Below are 23,986 nucleotides of genomic sequence, written 5' to 3'. Positions count from 1 at the left end.
CTGTATCCTGTCTTTGAGTTGAGAAAGCCACCATTGATTAATCAAAAGGTAAAAGGTTGAGGTTTTTATTTAAAGTATTTCATACAACAGTTTTTGATTTAGAATCAAATACACCACATAGGAATTTTTTTGTTGTAATGGAATGGATTTCTGTGTTTTTATGCCCCACTACAAATATGGAAAAGACATAAGGTTTGTCACTTATTGTTCATTTCATCCATTGCCATGAACTTGTGCATGCATTATGTGACAGATGATGTTATTTCTGTATTTTCAGGGATCATTTCCTCGCACAGAATTTAGCTTCAAAGTGTACCTACCAGCTTCTAGACAAATTGAGGACAGCAAGATAGATGACTGATAATGATAGCCTCTCCACTTTCTGTAAACAGTGACTAATGTAACAACAACATGGAGAAAGACCCTGACAATGGCTAATTTGTACAGTGCAATGAAACAATTGTCATAGGAGACTCATGTCAGGGTGTTTATGATTATTTATAGAGATGTTGTTCTTTGTACATCAAATTTGTAATTATCAGATACCAGTAAATAACTTAATCATTGTTAAATGTTTGTTATATCACTAATATTTATGCTTTATTGGTCTTAGTTGTCATTTTTATGCTATTTCACTTATGTCAAATTAAATTAATTTATCCTTCCATGTGCTCATAACATTAATGCATTTATAGCAGACCTAGAAAATAATTTCCATTGTACAATGAGAACTGTGGTAACTCAGTTGGTAGAGTGTCAGACTAGAATACAATACAATTTCAACACCAGCCAGTCAAAAGTCTCTGTGTGCCTTCAGAAAGGCACCGATTTTCCTACACATGGTATTAGCCAATAAAGTGCTGAAAGTGTCATTAAAAACCAACAACCAATCCACTGTGCCATGAAAATCAGTACTTTTATTGAAAGTATGAAGGACTTAATCAGTACTTCCTGAATGCCAGTACAAGGATCTAGAAATCTGCTCATTCAGAAACTAATAAAATTCTCTGTTTAACCAGTATTCATTTTCAATGTCTATATTTTACTTTGTACGAAAATAATTTGAATGATGAACATTAGTTGTACATTATGGTCTCATTTTAGATGAACAGGTCAACTGTTGGAAACAATTTACCTTTTGATGAATTGAATGTGATCACTTCAAACTTTGCCATGAAAGACGATATTTACACAGTAACAAGACTAGGTAGCAATTTAACACTTTTCAGATAGGATGGTACATAATATGTAATAAAAAGGTAATGATTCATGTATGTAAAGAGGTAATGAATCATGTATGATTTGTGGTTTAGATTTTTTTTAAATGTAGCTTTAACAATTTTCCAGTCTTATCGCTATGATGTCTTGCACATTATCCTGACACAAGGCCAAACAGTCCAAACACTAACCTCTTAATGCTGAGCGCCTAGTGAGGCAAATGTTAGTACAATTATTAGAAGTCTTTGGGTTCATGTATGAAGTGGGTTTTTTTGGTCAAGAATTTACATAGTTATTCCCCATGTTCCATCAATTTGTAAATCTCCACAGTTGCACAGCCAAATCAAATATATTTTTGCATACTGCCACCCCCATCCCCTGCAGATGCCCATGGGAACCATTCATCATATTGATGTGTTCATTATTTCAAAGACCTAGATGTGCCTTTTATGGGTTTTGTCATGTCAATTTTAATATGGATATAGTTATGGCCCTTGACAGTTGATGTCGTATCTTATGGAATGTTGCTTGTAACCGGCACAGGTCAAGAACCATTCAGTACATTTAGATGCAGTTTGATACTGATATTATCTCATAGACCTAGCGGGGCCCCGAGTGGCCAAGTGGTCTAAAGCGTTCTTTGTTACAGATCACTGCCATCTCACCTCTGTCTGCGGTGGTTCGAGTCTAAGATTCAGCCAATGTGGGTATGTTAGAAAGCTTGCCAGTAGCTTCTCGTGGATCGGTGGTTCTTTCTGGGGTTTTCCCGGGTTCTTCCTCCACCATTAATACTGGCTTCCATGTATAGCCTATCATGTGCTGAAAAATGGCGTTAAACCCTACAACAACAACAACAACGACCTAGCTTTGTCTTTTATGGGTTTTGTCTCATCCTCTCCTTCCTTTTTTTTATTTGAGTAGCATTATGGCCCTTGAGAATTAACTTCATCTTGTGATGTAGATGTTCCTTTAAACCAGATTAGCCATAATATAAAAAAAACATATTTTGATGCCATCTGATATGATTATTGTCCCATATACTTTCATACACCTTATATGGGTTTAGCCTTGTCTATTATATTTTGTATAGTTATGTCCCTTGTCAAAAAAATTCTTATCATCACATCAAAGCTTGATGTGTTACTTGAACTGAACAGAAGTTGAGACTATTTAGCACATTCTGATGGACTTTGGTAAGAACATTGATAGATTCAGATCATATTTGTCAATTCTTTCATATAGGACAGAGTTATAGCCCTTGTCAGTTAACTTCATAACTTTACATAGGATGTTGCTTTTAGTTAGCATAGTTGAAGAATCATTCAAAATAATCTGATACAGTTTAATGTAATTATCAGTTCTAAGACTCACCTTTGCCCATTATGGGTTTTAATTTTGTCTATTCCATTTTGGACACTTGTGATATGTGCTGTTTAATTTCCTATCTTTACATGTGATGTTGCTTTTATTGACGAGACCTTGAAGAAGTTGAATTCTGAGCCTTCCACACCTTCAGTTACAAAAGTCATGGCCTCTGAATGACTGTCTTCTAATTTTGGTCTCCAAGTGCAAGCTTTGCTGTTTACGGCCAATAACAGCCTATTGTAGTGAACAGTGCCATTAATAATGTTACCATTGCTAATTAACTATAATTTAATATGGCCATGTAGCAAAAATTGACCAACTTGTCAACACTAGAAATTGTATCCCTCTTGTCCAGCTTTCTCAAGTTGCAGTGTACATAACTAAGCCCTACTGGTCATTTCTACACCTGAGAAATTTGATCTGCTTTGATGCGATCCCTTTCATCATACACGCTTGAGTTATAGCATAAAAACCTACGTTATTTCATGGCCTACTAGAGTATATTATGAGTGAAGTAATAAAAATGTAAATACTGTTTTAATTTACAATTTTGGACGTTAATAAATGTTGTAGACAGAGGCCAAATGGTCGACTTATCTAGTCTTGTTGAGGACACTGCTGTCAGCTTATTTAATCCAACATTGAGGATGAAGATTATCATACTGGTTACTGCATCATGGTTGAGAATAAAAAGTTTAGGATAGGTATCTGATTTAGACAACATATGTTGTCCAAGTTTTCAGTGTTTCATTCATTTTTAAGTTTGTATGTTTTCTTCATGCATTTTCCCAATGAGCTGAAATAGCATTTATTTTTTTGATCTGTACAGTCTTTAAAAGGTATACTAACTAGATAACGTGCGTTATCCTACATATATTGTGTGACAAAGGCTGTTTACCTGCAATTCATCTTTTAAAGGAACACTAAGAAATGTACAAATCTCTGAACAAAAAGGTAACACAGTATAGTTACTGACATTATTCTTGGTATCCTGTGATATATTCAGTGCATATTTTTCACTAATCAGTATTGTATCTGTCTCATCTCATAATATCCAACTTGCTTCATGGAGATGGTATAATTTGACAACTGAAACCTGATATGGTTGCTAGATTATTCTTTTTTTACTGACAAATGACCTACTGATGACTGTCAATCAGTTATTGCTTATTAGTGATTTCTTTGGACTTGAAATCAACTAATGGTTACTGTACTGAGTTATTAACAACTGTCAATTTGTTACTGTACAGAGTTATTAACAACTGTCAATTTGTTACTGCTTATTAGTGATCCAAATTAACTGTAGGTTGCTGATGGTTACTCAATACTGTACAAACAAAATGAACTACATGTACTGGAAACTGTCATTCAGCAGTTTGACTGATCTATCAGCTGTCAATCAATTATTGCTTATTGGTGATCTTAATGGACTGCAATTCAGTTGACACTGTTCAGATGGTTCACCTACCAACAATGATTATTAGTGACCTCTTTGGACTGCAACTGAACAAACATTGTACAGACAATTTACCTAATGACAAATGTCATTCAATTACTGCCTATTGGTTGAATGCAATTTAACTGATAGTTACTACAGTTACCTTGCACATTCATTGACTTAGGGGATCTACAGAAGCTCAGTTATTAGAGGGTTGGACTAGTAATCCAAAAGTCAAAGGTTTGATGCCCTCCCAGGTCACTCTGAGTTGGCTGATTAGCATATTCTTGGAAAAGGCATGAAGCTCCCATATCCTTGGCATGAAATAGCCAAATAAAGTGCTGAAAGTCTGCTAAAAATACATTAACCTCTTTGACTTAACTTGGGCACCTGTACATTTCTGTGTACATTATATGTACAAATTCAAGCTATAACTTTTACAAAAATTTTAATAGATCCTTAGCAATACTGTTAAAATATACATGCAATTTTTGCAACAAAATCTGTAGAGACGATATACGAGTGGTTGGGGCATCACGTCCTTATTAAAAGCTGGTGCTTGTTTCAGTTTTTACTTAATATTTGTGTTTAATTCCTCTAGCCTCTCTTAGAAATAATGAAAATTGCATTAATTGTGCAATATGTTGATTATGCTTTCAAGACATTCTTTGGACTGAACAAATGTTAAAGAAATAAAATATTTTACATTAGAAATTGTATGTTCTGTTTTCACATCATCCATCATCCCTCTATTAAAAAAAAGAGTCTTTCCAACTGCATGATGAGATTTCAACATAACTACATTAGAGAAATGTAAAAGTTTGTAATTTTTTGTAATTTTCAGTTAACGTCTGCATGTCTGAAGACCAACATACTATGTTAAGATAATGCTAATATGTACAAAATGGTGCTGCAAGATGCAGACCAAGCTTGGGTCTTAAACAAATCTGACACTAAGGAATATCATAATTTCAGCAGGAAAATACTCAATATCATCTACAGATCTCTTTACAGATAACACAACATTGTCAGACATCCAAAACACAAACTCAAAATTTCTTTACAGAATGCCCTAAACAAACTGGAAAACTTGTGCACATGCAATGGCATGATGGTAAATACTAGTAAAACTAAAATATTACTTGTTTCAACAATGGCAAAAAAGAACAAATCTCGATAGTGATGAACTATGTCTGACATGGAAGGATAAAAATTTGCAAATGGTCTATCATGATAGACTACTTGGTGTTCTATTAAATAATAACCTATCATGGACTGAACACATCAAACATATCAGTAATAAAGTCAATTCAAGTTTATGGCTTCTCAGTAGGATAAAACATTTTCTCCCTGAAAGGCAAAGAAAACTATTTTATAACAGTTACATACAACCCTATTTAGACTACTGTAATACAGTATGGGGTAATTCAATTGATAAAAACAGCAAAGCTGACACATCTTCAAAAAAGAGGATTAGGGCTAATATCAATCCAGAAAGAAAGCAAGGAAAATTTAGCTGGTATGTTAAAAATATTACATATTAAAGACTGAATCTGTTTGAAAAAAGCCAAATTAATGTACAGGATATCCCATAATAGTGCTATTGAATATTTACAATCACTATTCCAGTATAGGCTACCTGGTAATATACTCCCCACCTGCAATCTATGTCCAACAAACAGTATAAAATTCCCAAACCAAATAAGGAGTTATTTTAAAAAAGTTTCCAATACTCTGGAACTCTGCTCTAGAATAGTATTCTAGTTGGGATTAGAAATGCCCATTCTATTTCCTTCTTCCAAACCCAATATATCCAGTGGCTTCAGAGACGCAGATAAAATAAATAAATTCCTTTTGTATGAGGGCCTCAAGGTAGATTAGTTCTTAGCAAATTGTGCTACCCTCTTTAAATAAGGTTATTATTATTATTATTATAACTATAAAGGAAATTTGATAAATGCATGTATAAAATAACCTCACATTTCAGAGGGAAGTTTTACAGATGCAAGTTTAAAACACGGTTCATCTTCAGATGATGATTTATTTTGGGAAATACAGCTGATGTGATGATGACAATGATTTCTGAAATATATCAGATTATTGGAATTGGAAAAGTGTTAATGGAAATACCAGTGAATGATTTTGAACCTGAAAATGATACTTAATGTGAATCCAATATATACGTGGGATGGACAAACACAGATGGCATGCTGGTCAATCCCCTATTCAGCGGTGTTTTAAAACTAAATGTCAAAAAGGCACAACACCAAGTTTAATTAAAATACAGTAGAATGCAATTTTCATTTCTTAACTCAATTAATTCAGCACTGAGGGATCTTGTGCCAAAAAACTAGCACTCTAAGAGTTAATATAACTTGAACTGGAATAAAATGATACTAAAAGGTAAGGATGTTTATTTGATCAAGACAACTCAGTCTCCACAAGGACTATAGCGCTGATGGGCTAAAAACCTTAATGCGGTGTTTTTGGAACACAAGAAATCTGGCATAGTTGCAGCAAAGCATTAACCTGAACAAAGTGATACATTGGCAGAACCTATAGTCAATAATCTTATTTTGAAGCATATGTCCATGAGACAATATGAGCTGCTGAAAATTGTATACAGCCATAAAGAACGGATTCCCAACTTGTTTCAGCTGGCTAAGCTAGCTATGTATATGCCTCTTCAGACAGCAGACGGGGGGCCGAGTGGCCTAAAGTGCTATTCGTTAAGGATCACTGCCATCTCACCTCTGTCTGCAGCAGTCTGAGTCTAGGATTCAGCCAATGTGGGTACGTGAGAAAGCTTGCTTGTAGCTGCTCATGGGTCGGTGGTTCTTTCCGGGGTTTTCCTGGGTTCTTCCTCCACCATTAATACTGGCTGCCATGTATAGCCTATCGTGTGCTGAAAAATGGCGTTAAACCCCACAACAACAACAATCAGACAGCAGACAGAAATAGGTTCGCAGCACAGAAAAATGCACAGATAAAGAACAGAACAACTTTTTTAAAAAACAGCTGACTAATGCTTACACAACTAAAGGAGACATCATTTTAGGATCTTGATTTCAATAGAGCTTTAATATAATGAAGCAGGCAAAATGAGTATTAAGCATATGTTGAACTATGGCCATTCCACTTTTTTTGTCTTACTCTCATTTTCCATCAGTGATGTATAGCCCCTCTTTTCAAAATTCAGGAGGATTTGGGACGGTATCACTGCTTGCAAACAAATTAAAATAAGTACTGGTTCCTACCTGGGAAGATCTTCAAAGTACTTCTCAGTCTGACAAATAAACCCCTATATATCTGAAGACAAAACCAAAATGCCTAATTCACCGATGACATAAAGAGATTAAACTGATAAACAACCAGTATAACAGCCCTGCACCACAGTGAATAGATAATGACTTGGTGTATGTTTTAATAACAGTAATGTAAAAAAATTCAACAAACAACACCAACTTTTTACAATGACAATCAAGTCCTCATTCAACCCAGGCATTACTGCTTGACACCAAAGAAAAATGACATATTTGACAACTAGATAAAGCCCTTGTTAAAGAGTTCTCATTAAGGCATTATTGGGGTTTTGCATTTTAGTGCAAAAGAACAATAAACAATGCCAAAAAAATCTGAACTGACCATGAACATCTGTGACAGCTCCTTTTAAAGAGGTAATGGGTATTAATAATGAGGATTTACAGGACTTTGTGACTAGAGACGTACTTTAGTCTGTAATGAGGATTTACAGGACTTTGTGGCTAGAGACATGTACTTTAGTCTGGTTTATGGCTTGTAGAATATAATGGCTACCTGCATCCAGTAGCCAGACTTGACAAATGTATTTTTGTTTTTTGTAGCACAAACATTTTCATAAATGGCCATGGCATCAAAGGGTTAAATAAATATCTGTGGTATTTATCTCTGTATTTGTGATGTAGTCATGCACTGCAGTGTTGTATTAGAACAATCTGTACTTTGTCTGCAAACACTCCTAAGCAACTGAGGTTACAAATATTAAATTAAATAAACGTCAGAATTGTTAATTTGTTTTTGTAAAAATGTTTGTTCATAACAGTGCCGAAATGTGTTTTTTGACAGAAATTCATGGTAACTGGTTTCCTTCTGCAGAGGGTTTTGACAACAGTGCATTTATATAATAAAATCAATTCATGTATTTTCATTGTGAATGTAAATGAGAGGTGGTCACTCATAGCCAAAGATTTACTGCACCACCCTAAATTATACAAATAAAGGGTACACAAAATGCCCAAAACTACAAGCAATTTATAACCAACAAAGCAAAGAACTGACAAGTCTGATGTGCACTTTCATTCAATCAATATTGGTATTAACATCCATATTTTGTTGAAACCCATGCTGCTCTTATCCTATGATGCCATCTTGTGTCAGTGAAAAAGGGACAGTGACTGGGGTTGGTGGCTGAAATTACAAAGAGAATGACTTAAAATCCATTACAAAGTCAAACTGAACAATGCCCGACTGCAATCATTCTCTGCAGAAGTCACTAACTGAAAATGAAAGCATGTTCACAAAGGCATGCTGCACAGCCCTTTATTTGAATATTCCTTTAGTAGTTGTTGTTTTAGGGTTTAACGCCATTATTTAACACAGGATAGGCTATACATGGCAGCCAGTATTAATGGTGGAGGAAGAACTCGGGAAAACCCCACAAAGAACCACTGACCCACAAGAAGCTACTAGCAAGCTTTCTCACATACCCACATTAGCCAAATCCGAGACCTGAACCCACGAAGACAGAGGTGAGAGGGCAGTGATCCATAATGGAGAGCGCTTTAGACCACTTAGGGCCCTGAATATTCCTATAGTTAATATTCAATTAATTTTGTATGTGTGTTTTACCAACTGCACATGCAATTTTCTGGACCAATGTGTGTTAACAAACAATAGATACCCTAGCCTTAACCTTTACCCCATAATGTAAAAGGTTAGAAGGGAATTTTGATCCAGTCTGGTATAATAGACAGCACCTTGATAATTTCTCTGTTAATAGCTACCATGGTTTTATGATTAAATTTTGTTTCTCATGAGCAGTCTTAAATACAATGCATAGTTTTCCTTGTCCAACCATTATTTATGAGTTTTACGTGTTACAGGTACATATATCAATTGTTGCGTGGTGTTTGTGTGCGTGTGGGGGTGTGTGTGGCAAAGTTAGCATTTGTTTATTCAAGAAGTTAGAGATACATATTATCCAATCAGAAGTTTGTTAACCAGGCAAAGTAGAAGTTCAAAAATAGGACTAAATGTTTCCTTTATTTCTTCTGGTCATTATGCTTAATAAATTCACCTTCAATGTCAGCCAAGTCACTGAGATATTCTTCTTGTACCATTCCCTGTAAATAAATTGAACACCTTGCAAATCAACTGTATTCATAACACACACTCGAGTCTTTTAATGGACAGGATTACTGTATTTACTTGTATTTATTCAACTGTAACCAGCATCTTCCATGGCATAATGGGTCTGCAAGAGAATTCTGGGACTTGGTAAATAAAATAAGATACTGGAAATAGTATATAAAACTTAAAATATTGATTAAAATCTGTCTTACATAAACTGCATTTTTGTACAAAATTCAAGGTTTTATCTGGTAGTACATCAAAAAAACTTAGTTCAGTTCACATAAAAAAACAACTTAAAGGGTGTTAAGTTGATGCACTCAACACAAAAACATGTCTCACAGGGTGTAAGTTAATAAATTCAACACAATAACATGTCTCACAGGCTTACAGGGTGGACGTCACTACACATAACACATTAAACCTGTTTCACAGGGTGGAAAAAAATACATGACACATATAGAACCTGTTTCTCAGGATGGAAGTCAATACACAACACAAGATTGGACTCATTGGGTGAAAGTCAATACACATAACATATATGTGTTCCACTGGATGGATGACAATACACTCAACACATAAAAATATGTCTGGCAGGGTGAAAGTCAATACACAACACAAGATCGGACTCACTGGGTGAAAGTCAATACACATAACATATAATATGTTCCACTGGATGGATGACAATACACTCAACACATAAAAACATGTCTGGCAGGGTGGAAGTCAATACACACGACACAAAAACATTGTTTCACATAGTGGAAGTCAATACCCACATAAAAGCAGCATTTGTTTTTACAAAGTCCAAGATTTTATCTGGAAGTACATCATCAACAAGTATCATAATTGAGTTCCCCATAAAAACCTGTCTCACAGGGTCGAAGTTGATATACCTGACACATAAACATTTGTCTCACATGATGAAAATGGATACATTCAATAAATAAACAACTTGTCTCACAGGATGAAAGTCAATACACTCAACATACCAAAAATATTTCTCTTGAGGCACTTTACTCCAATTGCACTAAATAATGTATGTTTGTGTTGCTGTACCATAAAATACAAAACCAAACCAATCCAATCCCCTATCTCAAAAACTAATGACACTCCTCCACAAACATATACAAAGGTAGGAAGGCATTGGTAGTTAGCTAGGTAAAGATAATTAAGAGAGCTAGATTATGCAAGTTTACCAGTTGTAGTTTTTATGCACTTGATAATTATCATCTAGAAATTTCTTGTAGAATTCTGACATTTCATCTGGTGTGAGGGTGATGTTACCCATAGTTGTCTCCCTTGAATCTGACTTCGCTGCAAGTTTTTGCTTTATAAATTCTTCTTTCAGCTACAACAAAGTAATAATGAGAATGGTTTTGTATATCTTCTCTAATAAACACAGATCATAGTTAAATTTAACTTTAAGCAAAGAATTAAACAGCAGTTTTTCAAATTCCCAACAAATAATTACACACTGTAAACAAATAATATTTTTTGAAACTTTTAAGCTCCAAATTTTCCTACATATTCTCAATCAAATAAAGCATAACCTACTATTAATAGATATCTATGCACAGCTACCATCCATGTGCATGAATGCAACTTGATTTAACTTTCAATTTTATGAATGTTGCCATACAGGGTGTCAGATAGGGTATTATTTTGTTTTTCAACTAAGTTACAAGAAAGAGGTGCATAGCTGGTTAATGACTTTTATTTGAAATCTATTTATACCTAAACATGATGAAACACTGCTTTACACAAATCAGCTTGAAAACATGGTCTACTTTAAATTCAAGTAATGATTGCTACTGAATGCATTTATATATATTTTGCTCATCTTCAAACTCAATTTGCTCAGAGAACCTTCCAAAATCTAACTGGTCTGTTATTGCTGGATTACCTAAAGCTTTCTGGCTTTTTCCCTGATATTTTAGAAATGGAATACAATCAATCTAAATGTATTATTTCAGAAGAAAATGGGAACCTGGACAAAACTTGTGTTGTGCTTCTTCCAGAATTGATGACTCCACTCTTGGACCTTGGCCCTCTCTTCTCTTAGCCTCCTCTCACGTGGGGTCTCATTTTCTGAGACTCTGAAATGAACTCGCCTAATATTAGAGACTGGGTCAGGTGGCCCTATCCAGTCATATTTGCCGTGATTCTTTTTGGCTTCAGTGGAGGGTGTACTCAATGTTGGCTTCTCACATGTCTACAAAATAATAAAGAATTTTATAAATTTAATCACAAAAGACTAGCTAAGTTGAGTTTGGCTGTTAAAGGTTACAGATGTACAGTAAACACATCAGTGAAATTTAGGCAGTGAGGAATTACATTCTAACTAATATATAAAGAGTCTAAATATTTTATTTTCTCATTTCCATATATCCTGTGATTTCTCTCTAACTTCCTGAATCCCACAACTTTAAAGATATATCACTGTGTAAGCAACCAAAAATACTATGAACATTTTTAAGGCAGATAAGAAATAATTAATGTTTGGGAACAAACTGAATTGTAATTTACCATCATCATCATCAAAACTGAATTGTATCTTACCATCATCATCAAAACTGAATTGTACTTTACCATCATCATCAAAACTGAATTGTATCTTATCATCATCAAAACTGAATTGTACTTTACTACCACCATAATCAAAACTGAATTATACTTTACTATCATCATCATCATCAAAACTGAATATTTTCTTGCTAAATAACACCAACCAGTAACCTTGTTACATTCAGCTATCTGCAACTTAGTCCTGGGCAATCATTTGTATCTCTTGTAGACAGACCGAGAATTTCATAATCAATTCATCTACTACCTAGCTGATGTTCTTGGATCTTTAAAATCCAAATGTTTATATATTGCCAGGTATACCATATTCAACACCATACCCACCAGCTGTTCAATTATCATCAGGTATATATAACATATTCAACAAAATACCCACCAGTTGTTCATCTATTGCCAGGTCTACATATATATATATTCAATAAACTGACAACGAACAGAGTGAAACTAGTATCTAACTAGCCTGAGCACTTTCGACTCTTTAATCTTTTTCAAAGGCAAATACAAAACATAGACAAGACAAACAAATAAACAGAAAAACAAAATATGTTTGCAAAATATAACGGTTATGTTTGAATTAAAAATATTTTCCAGGATGATCATCAAGCTGAAACAAACCAGCTGAAACATAATAAATTCAAAGGTTTCAATTCCTGTAGAAACAGCCATGCAATGTTTTGCAAACACAACTGCTTCAGGCTTTACCCACTTGTCCTGTCTATGCTTTGCACCTGCCCTTGAAAAAGACTCACCAAAGAGTCGAAAGTGCTCAGGCCAGCTAGACACCAGTTTCACACTGTTTGGTGTCTGTCTATTGCATTTATATATATATAAACTCAATAAACTGACAATGAACAGTGTGAAACCAGTATCTAACTAGCCTGAGCACCTTCGACTCTCCTATAAGTCCCCCTCAAAGGCAAACACAAAACATAGACAAGACAAATAAAACAGGAAAACGGCTATGTTTGCAAAACCCCACATGGCCGTCCTGCTGCTGATACTGGAAAATATTGTATTGACCTAGAAATTGTATTGACTTAGAAAAAAATGAGCCATAACAACATCTGTTATTTTATGTAAATTTATATAAGTGCAAATTATATCCCCGATATTTCATTGTTATAGTAGTCATAGGCTATTAAGCAAATTTAGAGAATTATTTAAAAGAAAATGTATTGGCTGCAAAAGATAATTTTATTTGTGCAAGGTTGTCTTTTCTAGTATTCTTGATTTAAACTGCTTGGTTTCAATGTTCTATGGCGGCGTATCCAGTAAGATTCCTTTTCTTTCCTGGTTTGGGAACTCCAGTTGGGGTTGTGAGCAATTGCAATAAGTGTTATATCACAGAAAGTGTAGCCAGGAGAGGAGAAGTGTTCTGCGATTGGGCTTCTGGGCAGCTTCTTTGTCATCCAATCAGATCTATGAAGGTTGATCCTTTTGTGTAGCTTTTCAGTTTCTCCGACATAATGAAGCCAACAGATCTTACATGTGATGAGATATATGACATTCTCTGTTTTGCATGTTTTGTTTGGACCATCTATGTTTAATTTTGCTCTAGTCACTGTGCTAGAAAATGTCCTGGTCTCTATCATACGATGACAAGTTTTGCACCTTCTACCGCCACAGGGGCCAGATTGACTAGTGTGGTCTTGAATAGTGATTGGCGTTAGCTTCGCCCTGACTAGGATGTCCTTGAGGTTTTTTGGTCTCTAGTAGGCTACTACTGGTTTGTTAGGGAAGATTAACTTTAGTGCATTTGACGATTCCATTATGGGCTTTCCCGATGATTTTACCTACTTTGGGGTTGTCTGGATGGTAGGTCAGGATAAATGGTATCCTATCAGCCTTTTCCTTCTTTCCATATTTTAGTCGGTTTCGTGATTTGTTTGCTTAGCCCTTTGGGTTGCATCCATAATCAGGTCTTTGTTGTAGCCTCAATAAATTATGTTTAGATACCGGTAGCTCTTCAGACCTTTTTAGGAATGTTTCATCGCTGGAGCAAATTCTGCGTTATCCTCAGTACCTGGCTATATGGGATGTTCCTAATGCAGTGTTTTGGATGACAGCTGCTTGGCAGGAGATACTGGTGTTTGTCAATTGGTTTCAAGTAGATGTCTGTATGGAATTTGTTTTCTACCAGTCTGGTTGTTGTGTCCAGGAAGACGTGGTTTGAGTTGGAGACTTCTGATGTGAATTTTATTGAGGGATGGAAGTTGTTTGCCTTTGATGTGAAATCTTCCAGACTTTCTCTTCCATGTTGCCACTTCATTTCTATATCATCAATAAAGCGTACCCACTGGTATGGTGTAAGTTCAAATGATGCTAAAGGTTGACCCTCCAGTTTTCCCATAAAAATATTAGCATACATAGGGGCCATTTTTGTACCCATTGCAGTTCCATTAATTTGGAGGTAGTTTTCTTCATTAAATTCAAAGTTATTGAGTTTTAGAACAAGCTCCACGAGTTGGACCAGGAAGTGTGTGGGTGGATTGTTTACAGTTCTAGTTTCCCATGCTTCTCTACATGCCTGTATCCCTTCGTTGTGCGGTATGTTAGTATACAAAGATGTGACATCTAAGGAAACAAGCAATGTATCTGGCAGTAATGGTTCGCTTGCGTTGCTTTTTATGAGGTAATCTGTGGTGTCCTGAAGATATGATGGTAATTTGTAGACATGTGGTGTCTCATAAAATGATCCAAATATTCTGATATCCTTCCTGTGGGATGCCTGTTACCGGAGATTATAGGTTTGCCCAGGTTTCCTTGTTTGTGGATTTTAGGTAGAGATAAAATCTACCTGCCCTTGGGTTTTCTGGGCTTAAGTAGTTTCTCATTTGCTGGTCTATGTGCCCAATTTGGTATGCCTCGTCAATAATATTAGTGATGGTTTTTGCATATTCCAATGTTGGATCGTGGTCTAGTTTTTGGTAGAACCTACAGTCACTTAGTTATCTACTTGCTGCACTGATGTAATCTTCTCTATTCATAATGACTGCAGAGGAACCCTTATCTGCAGGCTTAATTATGATTAATTGTTCTGCTTTTCAGTGAATATAGGGCATCTGTTTTTTCTTTTGTCAAATTAGAGTATCTGTTAGCATGGTTGATGTGTCTGGAAGTGTTGTTTTAAACTGAGTTGATAAAGGCTTCTAGATTTTGGTGGGGTCCAATTACTTTTTTGTCTGAATACGGGTTGGTCGCAACTTATATTTTCCTCCGATTTATTTACTGGCTGCAAGGCAAAATGGGCCTTGTTTCTTAATCAGCAGCTAATCTCTTCTGTGTCTTTTTTCAGCTTCCCTCCAACCCTTTGATAAAAGTTTTATTTCTGCCTCCGTAAGTTCTAACTTTGAGATAGTGGCCACTGAGTTAGTAACAGTTGAATTAGTTTTTGCTATAGAGTGCTTACTATTATTCCTTTTATGGCAATTTTTCTTCTTACGTTTAATTTTCAGAAGAAATTTTGTCAACTGAAGTTTCTTCACAACATTGATTTGATTGTAGATCATGAATTCTAAATTTTCATTCTCTTACTTTGTATAGTTTTGCAGAGAGTCGTTTTCGATCCTTATTTAATTTAGAGTAAAACGTTTGCAATTGTTCCTCTGTGGAAACTGAATTCAGCTGCTGTTTTAAAATGTCAATGGTTGCTGATGTGACCAGATACTGATGATTTTTGTTTTCCCAAGTAGGGCTGTGAGTTTCATGGACACATCGCGGGTTATTTTATTCCATCTCTTGTTGAATCTGTATGAGCTCTTGCCAATAATTTGTGGCTTGACATGAATCCAAAGACCTTTACTGACCATGTTTGTTTCGATGAAATGGCCAGTTGATACTGGTTTCGCGCTGTTCATTGTCGGTTTATTGAGTTTATATATATATATATATATATATATATATATATATATATATATATATATATATATATATGCAATGGACTGACACCAAACAGTGTGAAGCTGGTGTCTAGCTGGCCTGGGTGATTTCGACTCTTTGGTGAGTCTTTTTCAGGGGCAATTGCAAAGCATAGATGGGACAAGCGGGTAAAGCAGAGGAGCAGTTGTGTTTGCAAAACTTTGCATGGCTGTTTCTACAATAATTGAACCTTTGAATTTATTGTTTCAGCTGGCTTGTTTCAGTATGATGCTCATACTTGAAAATAATTTATTGCAAATATAACTGTTATATTTTGCAAACATTACCGTTTTTCTGTTTTATTTGTTTGTCTTGTCTATGTTTTGTATTTGCCTTTGAAAAAGACTCATTAAAGAATTCGAAAGTGCTCAGACTAGTTAGATACTAGTTTCGCACTGTTCATTGTCAGTTTATTGAATTTATCTAATCAATCTCTGACATACGTGATCCCTTGCTGGATCCAGTGCACTTGAAAGGATTTTTATTCGCCATATGATTTGTATTCTTTATATATATATATATATATATATATATATATATATATATATATATATATATATATATATATGTATATATATATATATATATATATATATATATATATATATATATATATATATATATATATATATATATATACACACACACACACACAGAGGATTCGACACTTTTTTTAAGTAGGAAGCCTAAAGGACTTCCTGCATTTGAATACTGGTGGTCCTTCCGACTGATAAAAGGTCCTTTGCACTTACTGAAAATTTATGTAATCTACACAATAAAATAAAACATACATACAAAGTTATTTATTATAGTTTACATTAAATTCATCAACAGTTTATATGTTCCATTTTGTAATGCTGACAAATCTTGTGCATGGTATTTATCATCATTGTCATCAGTCACTGACACACCATCCATTCCCACTGCAACAACCATTTTCATACCTATATCCCTCTGACATAAAGCCAGCTATGGCATGCTGATGATTTTGCTGTCTTCCTTGTGTACATTTTTGATACCAATAAAATTAATGTAAACCAAAGAACAAATAATAAATTACTGAAGTCATAAAATATTAGGTAAACTACAACATATCTAAAGTGAAATTAGTGGTTTGAGAGTTTACAATAAATAAATGATATGAATATAAATTTAAAATGCTGATTGATAAATGTAATGGATTTAAATTTAAATTTCTGGTTTAATAGTTTAACTTCAATAATATAAAATGAAAGTTACTAACATTTACCTTGCACTCGAAAGATGAACAAACATATACAATTTCTGTCTCTTTGGAAGACATGTCGGTGGAGCCATCACTAATAAGACTGGAGGAAATTATGTGGTCCTGTTCTGACCTACCAGTATCAGCAATAGCCCTTATACATTTCTGACAATATTTGTCTGTGAGGTAGGTACTGGTTACTTCTGAACCTTTTGCCTTCTCCAACTCACATAATTTCACATAGTCAGTATATGGACATCCATGTTTTACTTGTTTAGGCTCTCATAATTTATAACAAGAAAAAAGTGAAGACAACAAGCTTTGTAAAATTTAACAAATAATGTATTTCCCTAGAAAAACAAGGTAAAAATGAGGAAAAGAACTTATGGTTTTAAGAATCAAATCCAAAAAAAATCCAAGAATTAAAAATTAGAAGTTCTATTAACAAAATGTTCTAATGAATTTGAGTTCGAGTCCCGACGAAATCCAAAATGGATGGCCATGACATGTGCTATAGCCGATATAGTACTGATGTGTCTACAGTTCCCTGTTGTACCATGGAAAATAATATTCCGGTGTTTGAATTCTGAATAAAATTTCAACAAATGTCTTTGTCCAAGAACTCTGTATGAGCACTTAAATATTCCCAGGGAAAAGAATTAATCTTTTAGAATCCAAATAATTTGAAGAAAAATTAAAATTTAACTTCAACTGGTCACAAAAGAAAAAAAACACTTTGACATCGAAGTGTTTAAAAGCCCCACTCACTAAATTCTCTATAGAAAAAGGTTATACACTAAATAAGACGCAAAACAGATTCCTGTATGAGGGTCATGTTATGACTTTCTAGAATCCTATAGAGGCTTTACATCACGTACTTCCAGTAAAGCCTCGATTTCACTCTAATAATCACACATTAAGAATGAATACAAATAAATAAAAATAAAAGCTGTTTACTTTAACTCTTACTAATTCCTTATCATGGTCAGGAACTAGGTCAGTGTTAAGATACAAAGTTCTAATAATATGTGTTTACAAAAAAAGTCAGGTCAAACTCATTTCTGGAAAATGTCAAATTCCAGTAAAGAAAATTACATTATTATTACATGTGATGGAATAAAAAAATTAAAACTGAAAAACAAACAATTAAATTAAATCAAATATAAATTAAATCAAATTTACATAACACATCTTTCTCAACAAAATGCACATTTCTAATCATGATGCAAATTATTACTAAGGCTGCCTTATTCAGCAACATAATGGACTTCTCACGTTCAGAAAAGCCAGAGGCTTTCTTCTCAGCTTTCTTTCTTAAGCTATTCCTTTTGTTGCTATCTGATGAGTCATGGGTTCTGACTCTATCAATTTTAAAGTTTTTGCAGCCAACTACAAATATTCTCATCATATCATGCGCAGAACAAACTGAACATCAAATCATCCTTCTCCTTGCTGTGGTTTACCCATGAAAATTCCTGCCTCCAGGTATCTTGAAATTTTTGTTCTCTTTTGGTTTTATCGTACACACGTATTTGAGTTTATTGTCTTTTGTTTCTTGGGCAGCGGAGAGATATTAAGTAAACACATTTTTCAAACACATGAAAACACATAACAAAAAGTCAATTGCATTAACGCTTGATGCTCTTATATGATTAAAAAAGTAAGCACACAAACAACAATGATAATTTAGTTTTAAAGATGAAGGTATGAACATGGTTTTAACTTTGTATTTTCATTGTGCTTTACATGCTTACAATTAAAAGAAACATTTATACACAGGATAGATATATTTTTTTCAATACCCACAATTTAAAACAGACCATCCAATTTAGGAAAACAGTGGTTCTTATGAAAATTAGGTGGCCTTGGGCCAGCAACCTGCTTTAGTGTCAAACCCTGATATATATATATATATATATATATATATATATATATATATATATATATATATATATATATATATATATATATATATATATACACACACACACACATATGGCCACAGTGTTAGGTTGTTGTTGTTATTGTTGTTGGGTTTAACGCCATTTTTCAGCATATGATAGGCTATACATGGCAACCAGAATTTAATGGTGGAGGAAGAACCCAGGAAATCCGCGAAAAAAACCACCGACCATCAAGAAGCTACAGGCAAGCTTTCTCACATAACCACACTGGCCGAATCCGAGACTCGAACCCACGCAGACAGAGGTGAGATGGCAGTGATCTGTAACGGAGAGCGCTTTAGACCACTAGGCCACTCTGGGCCCCCACAGTGTTAGGATGCATGTTAAACTGCTTTTACGATAAAGAAATCCAAGCCAATCCTGACAAATTTATGTACTTAACAAACGTTTTACTATGACTTACTGTATCACACTGGAAAATTACTTGCAAAAAACTACAAGAGCTGTAAATTTTAGCTAATAATTTCAAACACTAAATATTCACTTTATGAGTATGTGGGTGTTCATTTTGATACTTGTTATCATTAGTAAAAAATTTTTTACAAGTGAGCTTATACAGTTTATTTGGAATTAATTTTGGGGGCACCAAACAATTACCAGCCATGGCATATATTGTAACATCCTAAAACCACTTATAATTATACTGATGGTGATAATTCATAAAACTGCCAATGAATGCAACTTGATATTTTACAGTCTAAACTATGAACATTGCAGTTAAAAATAAAATAAAACCAAATAAAATTTATGTCTATCTTGTAGGAACTGAACAAAGAATCAATGTGAAATATTCAAAATTAATTATTTATTGACACAACTGCAGTGTTCTCCCCAAGGTCTTTTACTGTCTTGCTGCACTATCATTCAAGCCCACTATGCTTTAAAAGCACCCACTGTTTTATGTTTCCCGCTATCCATATAAAATGAATTTGTCAAGTAATCATTCTGTCACCTAATTCAAAGTCTTATTACTCAAATGACACCTGTTTTTACCTCACTCACTTAGCCATTAACTTTTGTAACTGGCACAATTTAAGGCAACTCTTGGTATATATATATATATATATATATATATATATATATATATATATATATATATATATATATTCTGAGAACAACCAGAAACATGTCACTAACACAGCAACCTTGACAAAGCCAGATTCATCAAGCCAAAAACAAATGTCATTGCAGTAGTCACATGATACACAAAACCACTGTTGACAACTGATGAATCTGTCTCTAAGTTGCTGCAACAGCAACAGGTTACAGATCGTTATTCTCTGAACAAATATGTTGAAAATTGTGTCCTTTTGTTCTTTTACGAACAGTATGTGACTTTCATTTGATATTTTCCAATTTTTGTGCAACAACATTGGAAAGGGGTTTTTATTGTTGATATAATGTGACTATTGGGGTACACAGAAACACCTAAATGCATGGAAACACCATAACACAATGGAAACACAAATATGCACTTCATTTATATCGTATATGCCATGTTGTATATTGGTCGTGTATTTATAATTCATATCTGTGAAATTTAATATTAGCTATATAATAAATTAATATATATTTTCTTTACTGCAAGCGATGCAACTCCAACTAACAAGACGCAGGAAATTGTGCATTTTGGCAACAGTTTTGAAAGCAAATAAATTTGATATTAACAGAGTGTATTGCAATGTTTCATGTTTAAGCTATTAATAATAAATACATATTAATAATGATTTATTAAGTTATTATATTGTGGTTATTAATAATTACATTTTCTTATTAATAATTACATTTTTCTTATTATCTATAGTTCCGGGATGTGTGAAATCTGTGCCAACTAGCAAAGGAAACAGATGTATAGTTTAAGTGTAACTATCATGAATTATGCACGAACCATTATTTAAATGGTCTAAATGCAGAGAAACATGCGAGAATGGTGTGTCCAATCATTTCCTTACTTTTTTCGGCATTTATATCACAACAAAAGTGGTTTGCACACAATTCAGAGTAGTTACATTTTCCATATTGGTATATACAATAAATGTACTAGATAACAGTACATAGTACACTGCTGGCTGGCTAATGTATGCTTTAGAGCATATCGACAGTCTTTCGTTAACCGATTTTTAAACCTATTCTGCTATTGGAGGAAGAGTATTGGATGCTGTACAGTTGCAGAATTAGGTTTAATACACAAGGACAATTTTTGGAACATATTTCAAAATGTATTTGTTTAATATAACACAGAAATGTTTAAAAATTATTATGCAAATGAGGCAAGTCTGACGAGCACACTCAGACAGGAAATAAGATTATATATAGCAAGAACATAAATAAACACATCCCACATTATATCAAATAAACTAATAAGTCTGTGGCATCAGCATACAACCGTATGAACAAAACATGGATATATATATATAAAATTCATTCCTTAAAATATGCAAATGTGGCTCGCTGGAATCTTTTGTGTGGCCTGCACTCATACAATAATTAGTTCTATAATTATAATGTGAATCAGCATGCATGGCACATGAACATTACATTTTTGGTTGATGTGGCCTGTGGGGTTGAAGATGGACCAGTCTGTTCTAGTATATACATGTCTATATACACTGTATTGCCTAACCAATCATAAAATTATAATATAAATCTTTGTAAGTCTTTGGTATGACTCGGCCGGGCATCGAACCCACAAGCTCCCATATCCAAGGTGGACGCTCTAACCACTAGGTCACCGGAGCGGTGCATTGTATATTAAATAAATCCTGATCGATTTATGCAAATCCTTAGCATCTAAAAAATGCATGACAAAAAAACGTGTGCATCAATTTTTCTCCATTGTTTCCCTGACGCACAAATGTGCATAAAGGGAAACAATGATAATAGCAGTAATTAAACTGATACATAAATCAGCCTTTGGCAATGGGCTCTTTTGGTGCTGGTCCATATTGACCCATATCCGTATATACAATATTGCATTTCAGTGTTTTTAATGCGTTCCGGTGTTTCTATGCACCGGACTATGATTAGTTTCCATGGAGATAAACCAGTCTTTACGTACCGGACAACTGGACCTCGGATGCGCTGGACTTGTAGGATGAACGAATTGTGTAATTTCGTCTCGTCTGTCTTAATCCTAAGACGTAAATAATGATCAAACACTCGCAATTTCTGAGAATATAAATCGTTTTGCTATCAATTTCATGGAGGTATGACTCAATATAAAACAGTTCAAGTTTGCTAGGTCTGCTGTAGTCCGAGTTTCCTCTGACCCTTGCCACCCCATTTTTTTGATATTTGGACATTTATGTTGGGGTGTAGGGTCAGAGCGCATTCCCTATTGAAAAGTTGGAATTCGCCGACACCATTTGGTGTTGGCATGGGGTAGCCGCTTTCTAGCCGACCCAGCACACTTTAACGACCTTTCATCGAGATATACCTGCATGAAATCGATAGGAATATGATTTATTTTCTCAAAAATCATGAGCATAGCAGTCGTCATGTCTTTAATCCGCTGACGGACTAGTCGAAAGTACGTCGTTGCTGAAATTTGACCTGGATCTGGTCATTTGCATTCCGAGTCACATGACTATACAAATCTCGGAACCTACATGTCAATGACATCAGAGGTCATATAGTCACGTGATATCGAAATAAACAAATTTCCCAAGTTGTTGTACATAGAATTTGGACATATTATATAGAAGTCACTTAATATTTGTAAATAAATATAATGCACACTTAAATTCTCAACATATTTATTCTGAGAGCAACAAACAGAAACCTGTCGGTATCGCAGCAGGGTGGAGAAAACCGTTTTCAAGAAGTACCCAACACGTGTCAGCGATGTTTTTGTCAGTGTCACGTGACTATCACATTGACACGTGCTCTTCATAGTGAATCTGGTTTTCTTCAAAATTTATGCAACATTTAAAGATTTTCGTCGTTGTTTTCACAATAAATATTTTGAGAAGTTTATGTTTTTTAATTTTTCTATAAAAATTACATTACTTTTATTTATATGTTCGATTTGTTTTCCTACAGCAACACTAGAAAAGATCTGTTGTTGACATCACGTGACTGATGACCTCTGCTGTCATTCTGATGTCGGCTGCGAGAGTTGTGTAGTCATGTGACTAGGAATACAAATGGCCAGATCCAGGTCAAATTTTAGCAACGACGTGCTTTCGTCTCGTGTATCAGGGGATTAAAGACATGACGAATGCTATGCTCACGATTTTTGAGAAAATAAATCAGATTCATATCGATTTCATGCAGGTATATCTTGATGAAGGTCGTTAAAGTGTGCTGGGTCGGCTAGAAAGCGGCTACCCCATGCCGACACCAAATGGTGTCGGCGAATTCCAACTTTTTGATAGCGAATGCGCTCTGACCCTATACCCCAACATAAATGTCCAAATATAAAAAAATGGGGTGGCAAGGGTCAGAGGAAACTCGAACTAGGTCTGCTGGTAAGCGGCTACCCTATTGCGCCATCACTCGGTGGCAAATTCAAATTTTCAATAGGCACAATTGATTCTGACCTACACCCCAAAACAACTGTCCAAATATAAAAACTTGGTGGGAATGATCAGAGGAAACTCGAATTAATCTTTACTGACACCTTACGCGAAAATACGTTACATTATTTTGTTGCAGGTGCTCTCGCCTAGTATATTATGCCAGCGAGTCATTCATTAACTGTAATCATGGAGAAGGAATCTAGACGAGCGTGGCTTTACTTCTTACTTTTAGCGTAATATCTTTTCCTGCTAGCTGACTTTTGCATCTTCGTAAAGTTTTAAAAGACGCCAAACATCGTTGTGAGGTCACCCTGGCGGCCATAGCATTTCCGCTCTAGACGAGTTATTTCGAAATTTTATTACC

At 34.7% G+C, this 23,986-nt stretch overlaps 2 protein-coding genes across 3 annotated transcripts in view; one reads left to right on the top strand and one right to left on the bottom strand.

The window, feature by feature from the left end:
* LOC149804781 (DNA polymerase epsilon subunit 2-like) overlaps positions 1–4,735 on the top strand; it is a 104,681-nt gene extending 99,946 nt beyond the window's left edge. The window contains exon 15 of the mRNA XM_089944446.1: positions 278–4,735. Within this exon, the coding sequence (XP_089800572.1) occupies positions 278–361 (84 nt within the window). The 3' untranslated portion in view covers positions 362–4,735. The remainder of the gene's footprint in view (positions 1–277) is intronic.
* On the bottom strand, positions 4,453–23,986 carry LOC149804780 (COA8 family protein CBG23705, mitochondrial-like). Of its 2 annotated transcripts, XM_089944471.1 has the most exons (5): positions 23,849–23,986; positions 11,400–11,624; positions 10,609–10,760; positions 9,357–9,402; positions 4,453–5,371 (listed from the first exon to the last, which is right to left on the bottom strand). In XM_089944471.1, the coding sequence occupies exons 1-5, from the start codon at positions 23,942–23,944 to the stop codon at positions 5,348–5,350; spliced, it is 543 nt and encodes a 180-aa protein (XP_089800597.1). In that variant the 5' UTR covers positions 23,945–23,986; the 3' UTR covers positions 4,453–5,347. The 2 variants fall into 2 exon arrangements, with proteins under 2 accessions (XP_089800597.1, XP_089800587.1); XM_089944461.1 differs by lacking the exon at positions 4,453–5,371 and having other exon boundaries at positions 9,304–9,402.

Source organism: Sinohyriopsis cumingii, chromosome 2 (assembly GCF_028554795.1).
Source record: "Sinohyriopsis cumingii isolate HCF-2022 chromosome 2, ASM2855479v2, whole genome shotgun sequence".
In the NCBI taxonomy this organism is placed as follows: Eukaryota; Metazoa; Mollusca; class Bivalvia; order Unionida; family Unionidae; genus Sinohyriopsis; species Sinohyriopsis cumingii.
This window is presented reverse-complemented; position numbering and strand designations above follow the sequence as displayed.

Excerpts from the sequence above, each read along its gene's own strand:
- LOC149804780 (XM_089944461.1), bottom strand. The coding sequence starts at position 23,944 with ATGGCCGCCAGGGTGACCTCACAACGATGTTTGGCGTCTTTTAAAACT. Across the intron at positions 10,761-11,399 it reads ACAACACAAGTTTTGTCCAG|CTGAAAGAAGAATTTATAAA; the intron begins GTTCCCATTTTC and ends ACTTTGTTGTAG. Across the intron at positions 9,403-10,608 it reads GTGCATAAAAACTACAACTG|GGAATGGTACAAGAAGAATA; the intron begins GTAAACTTGCAT and ends ATTTATTTACAG.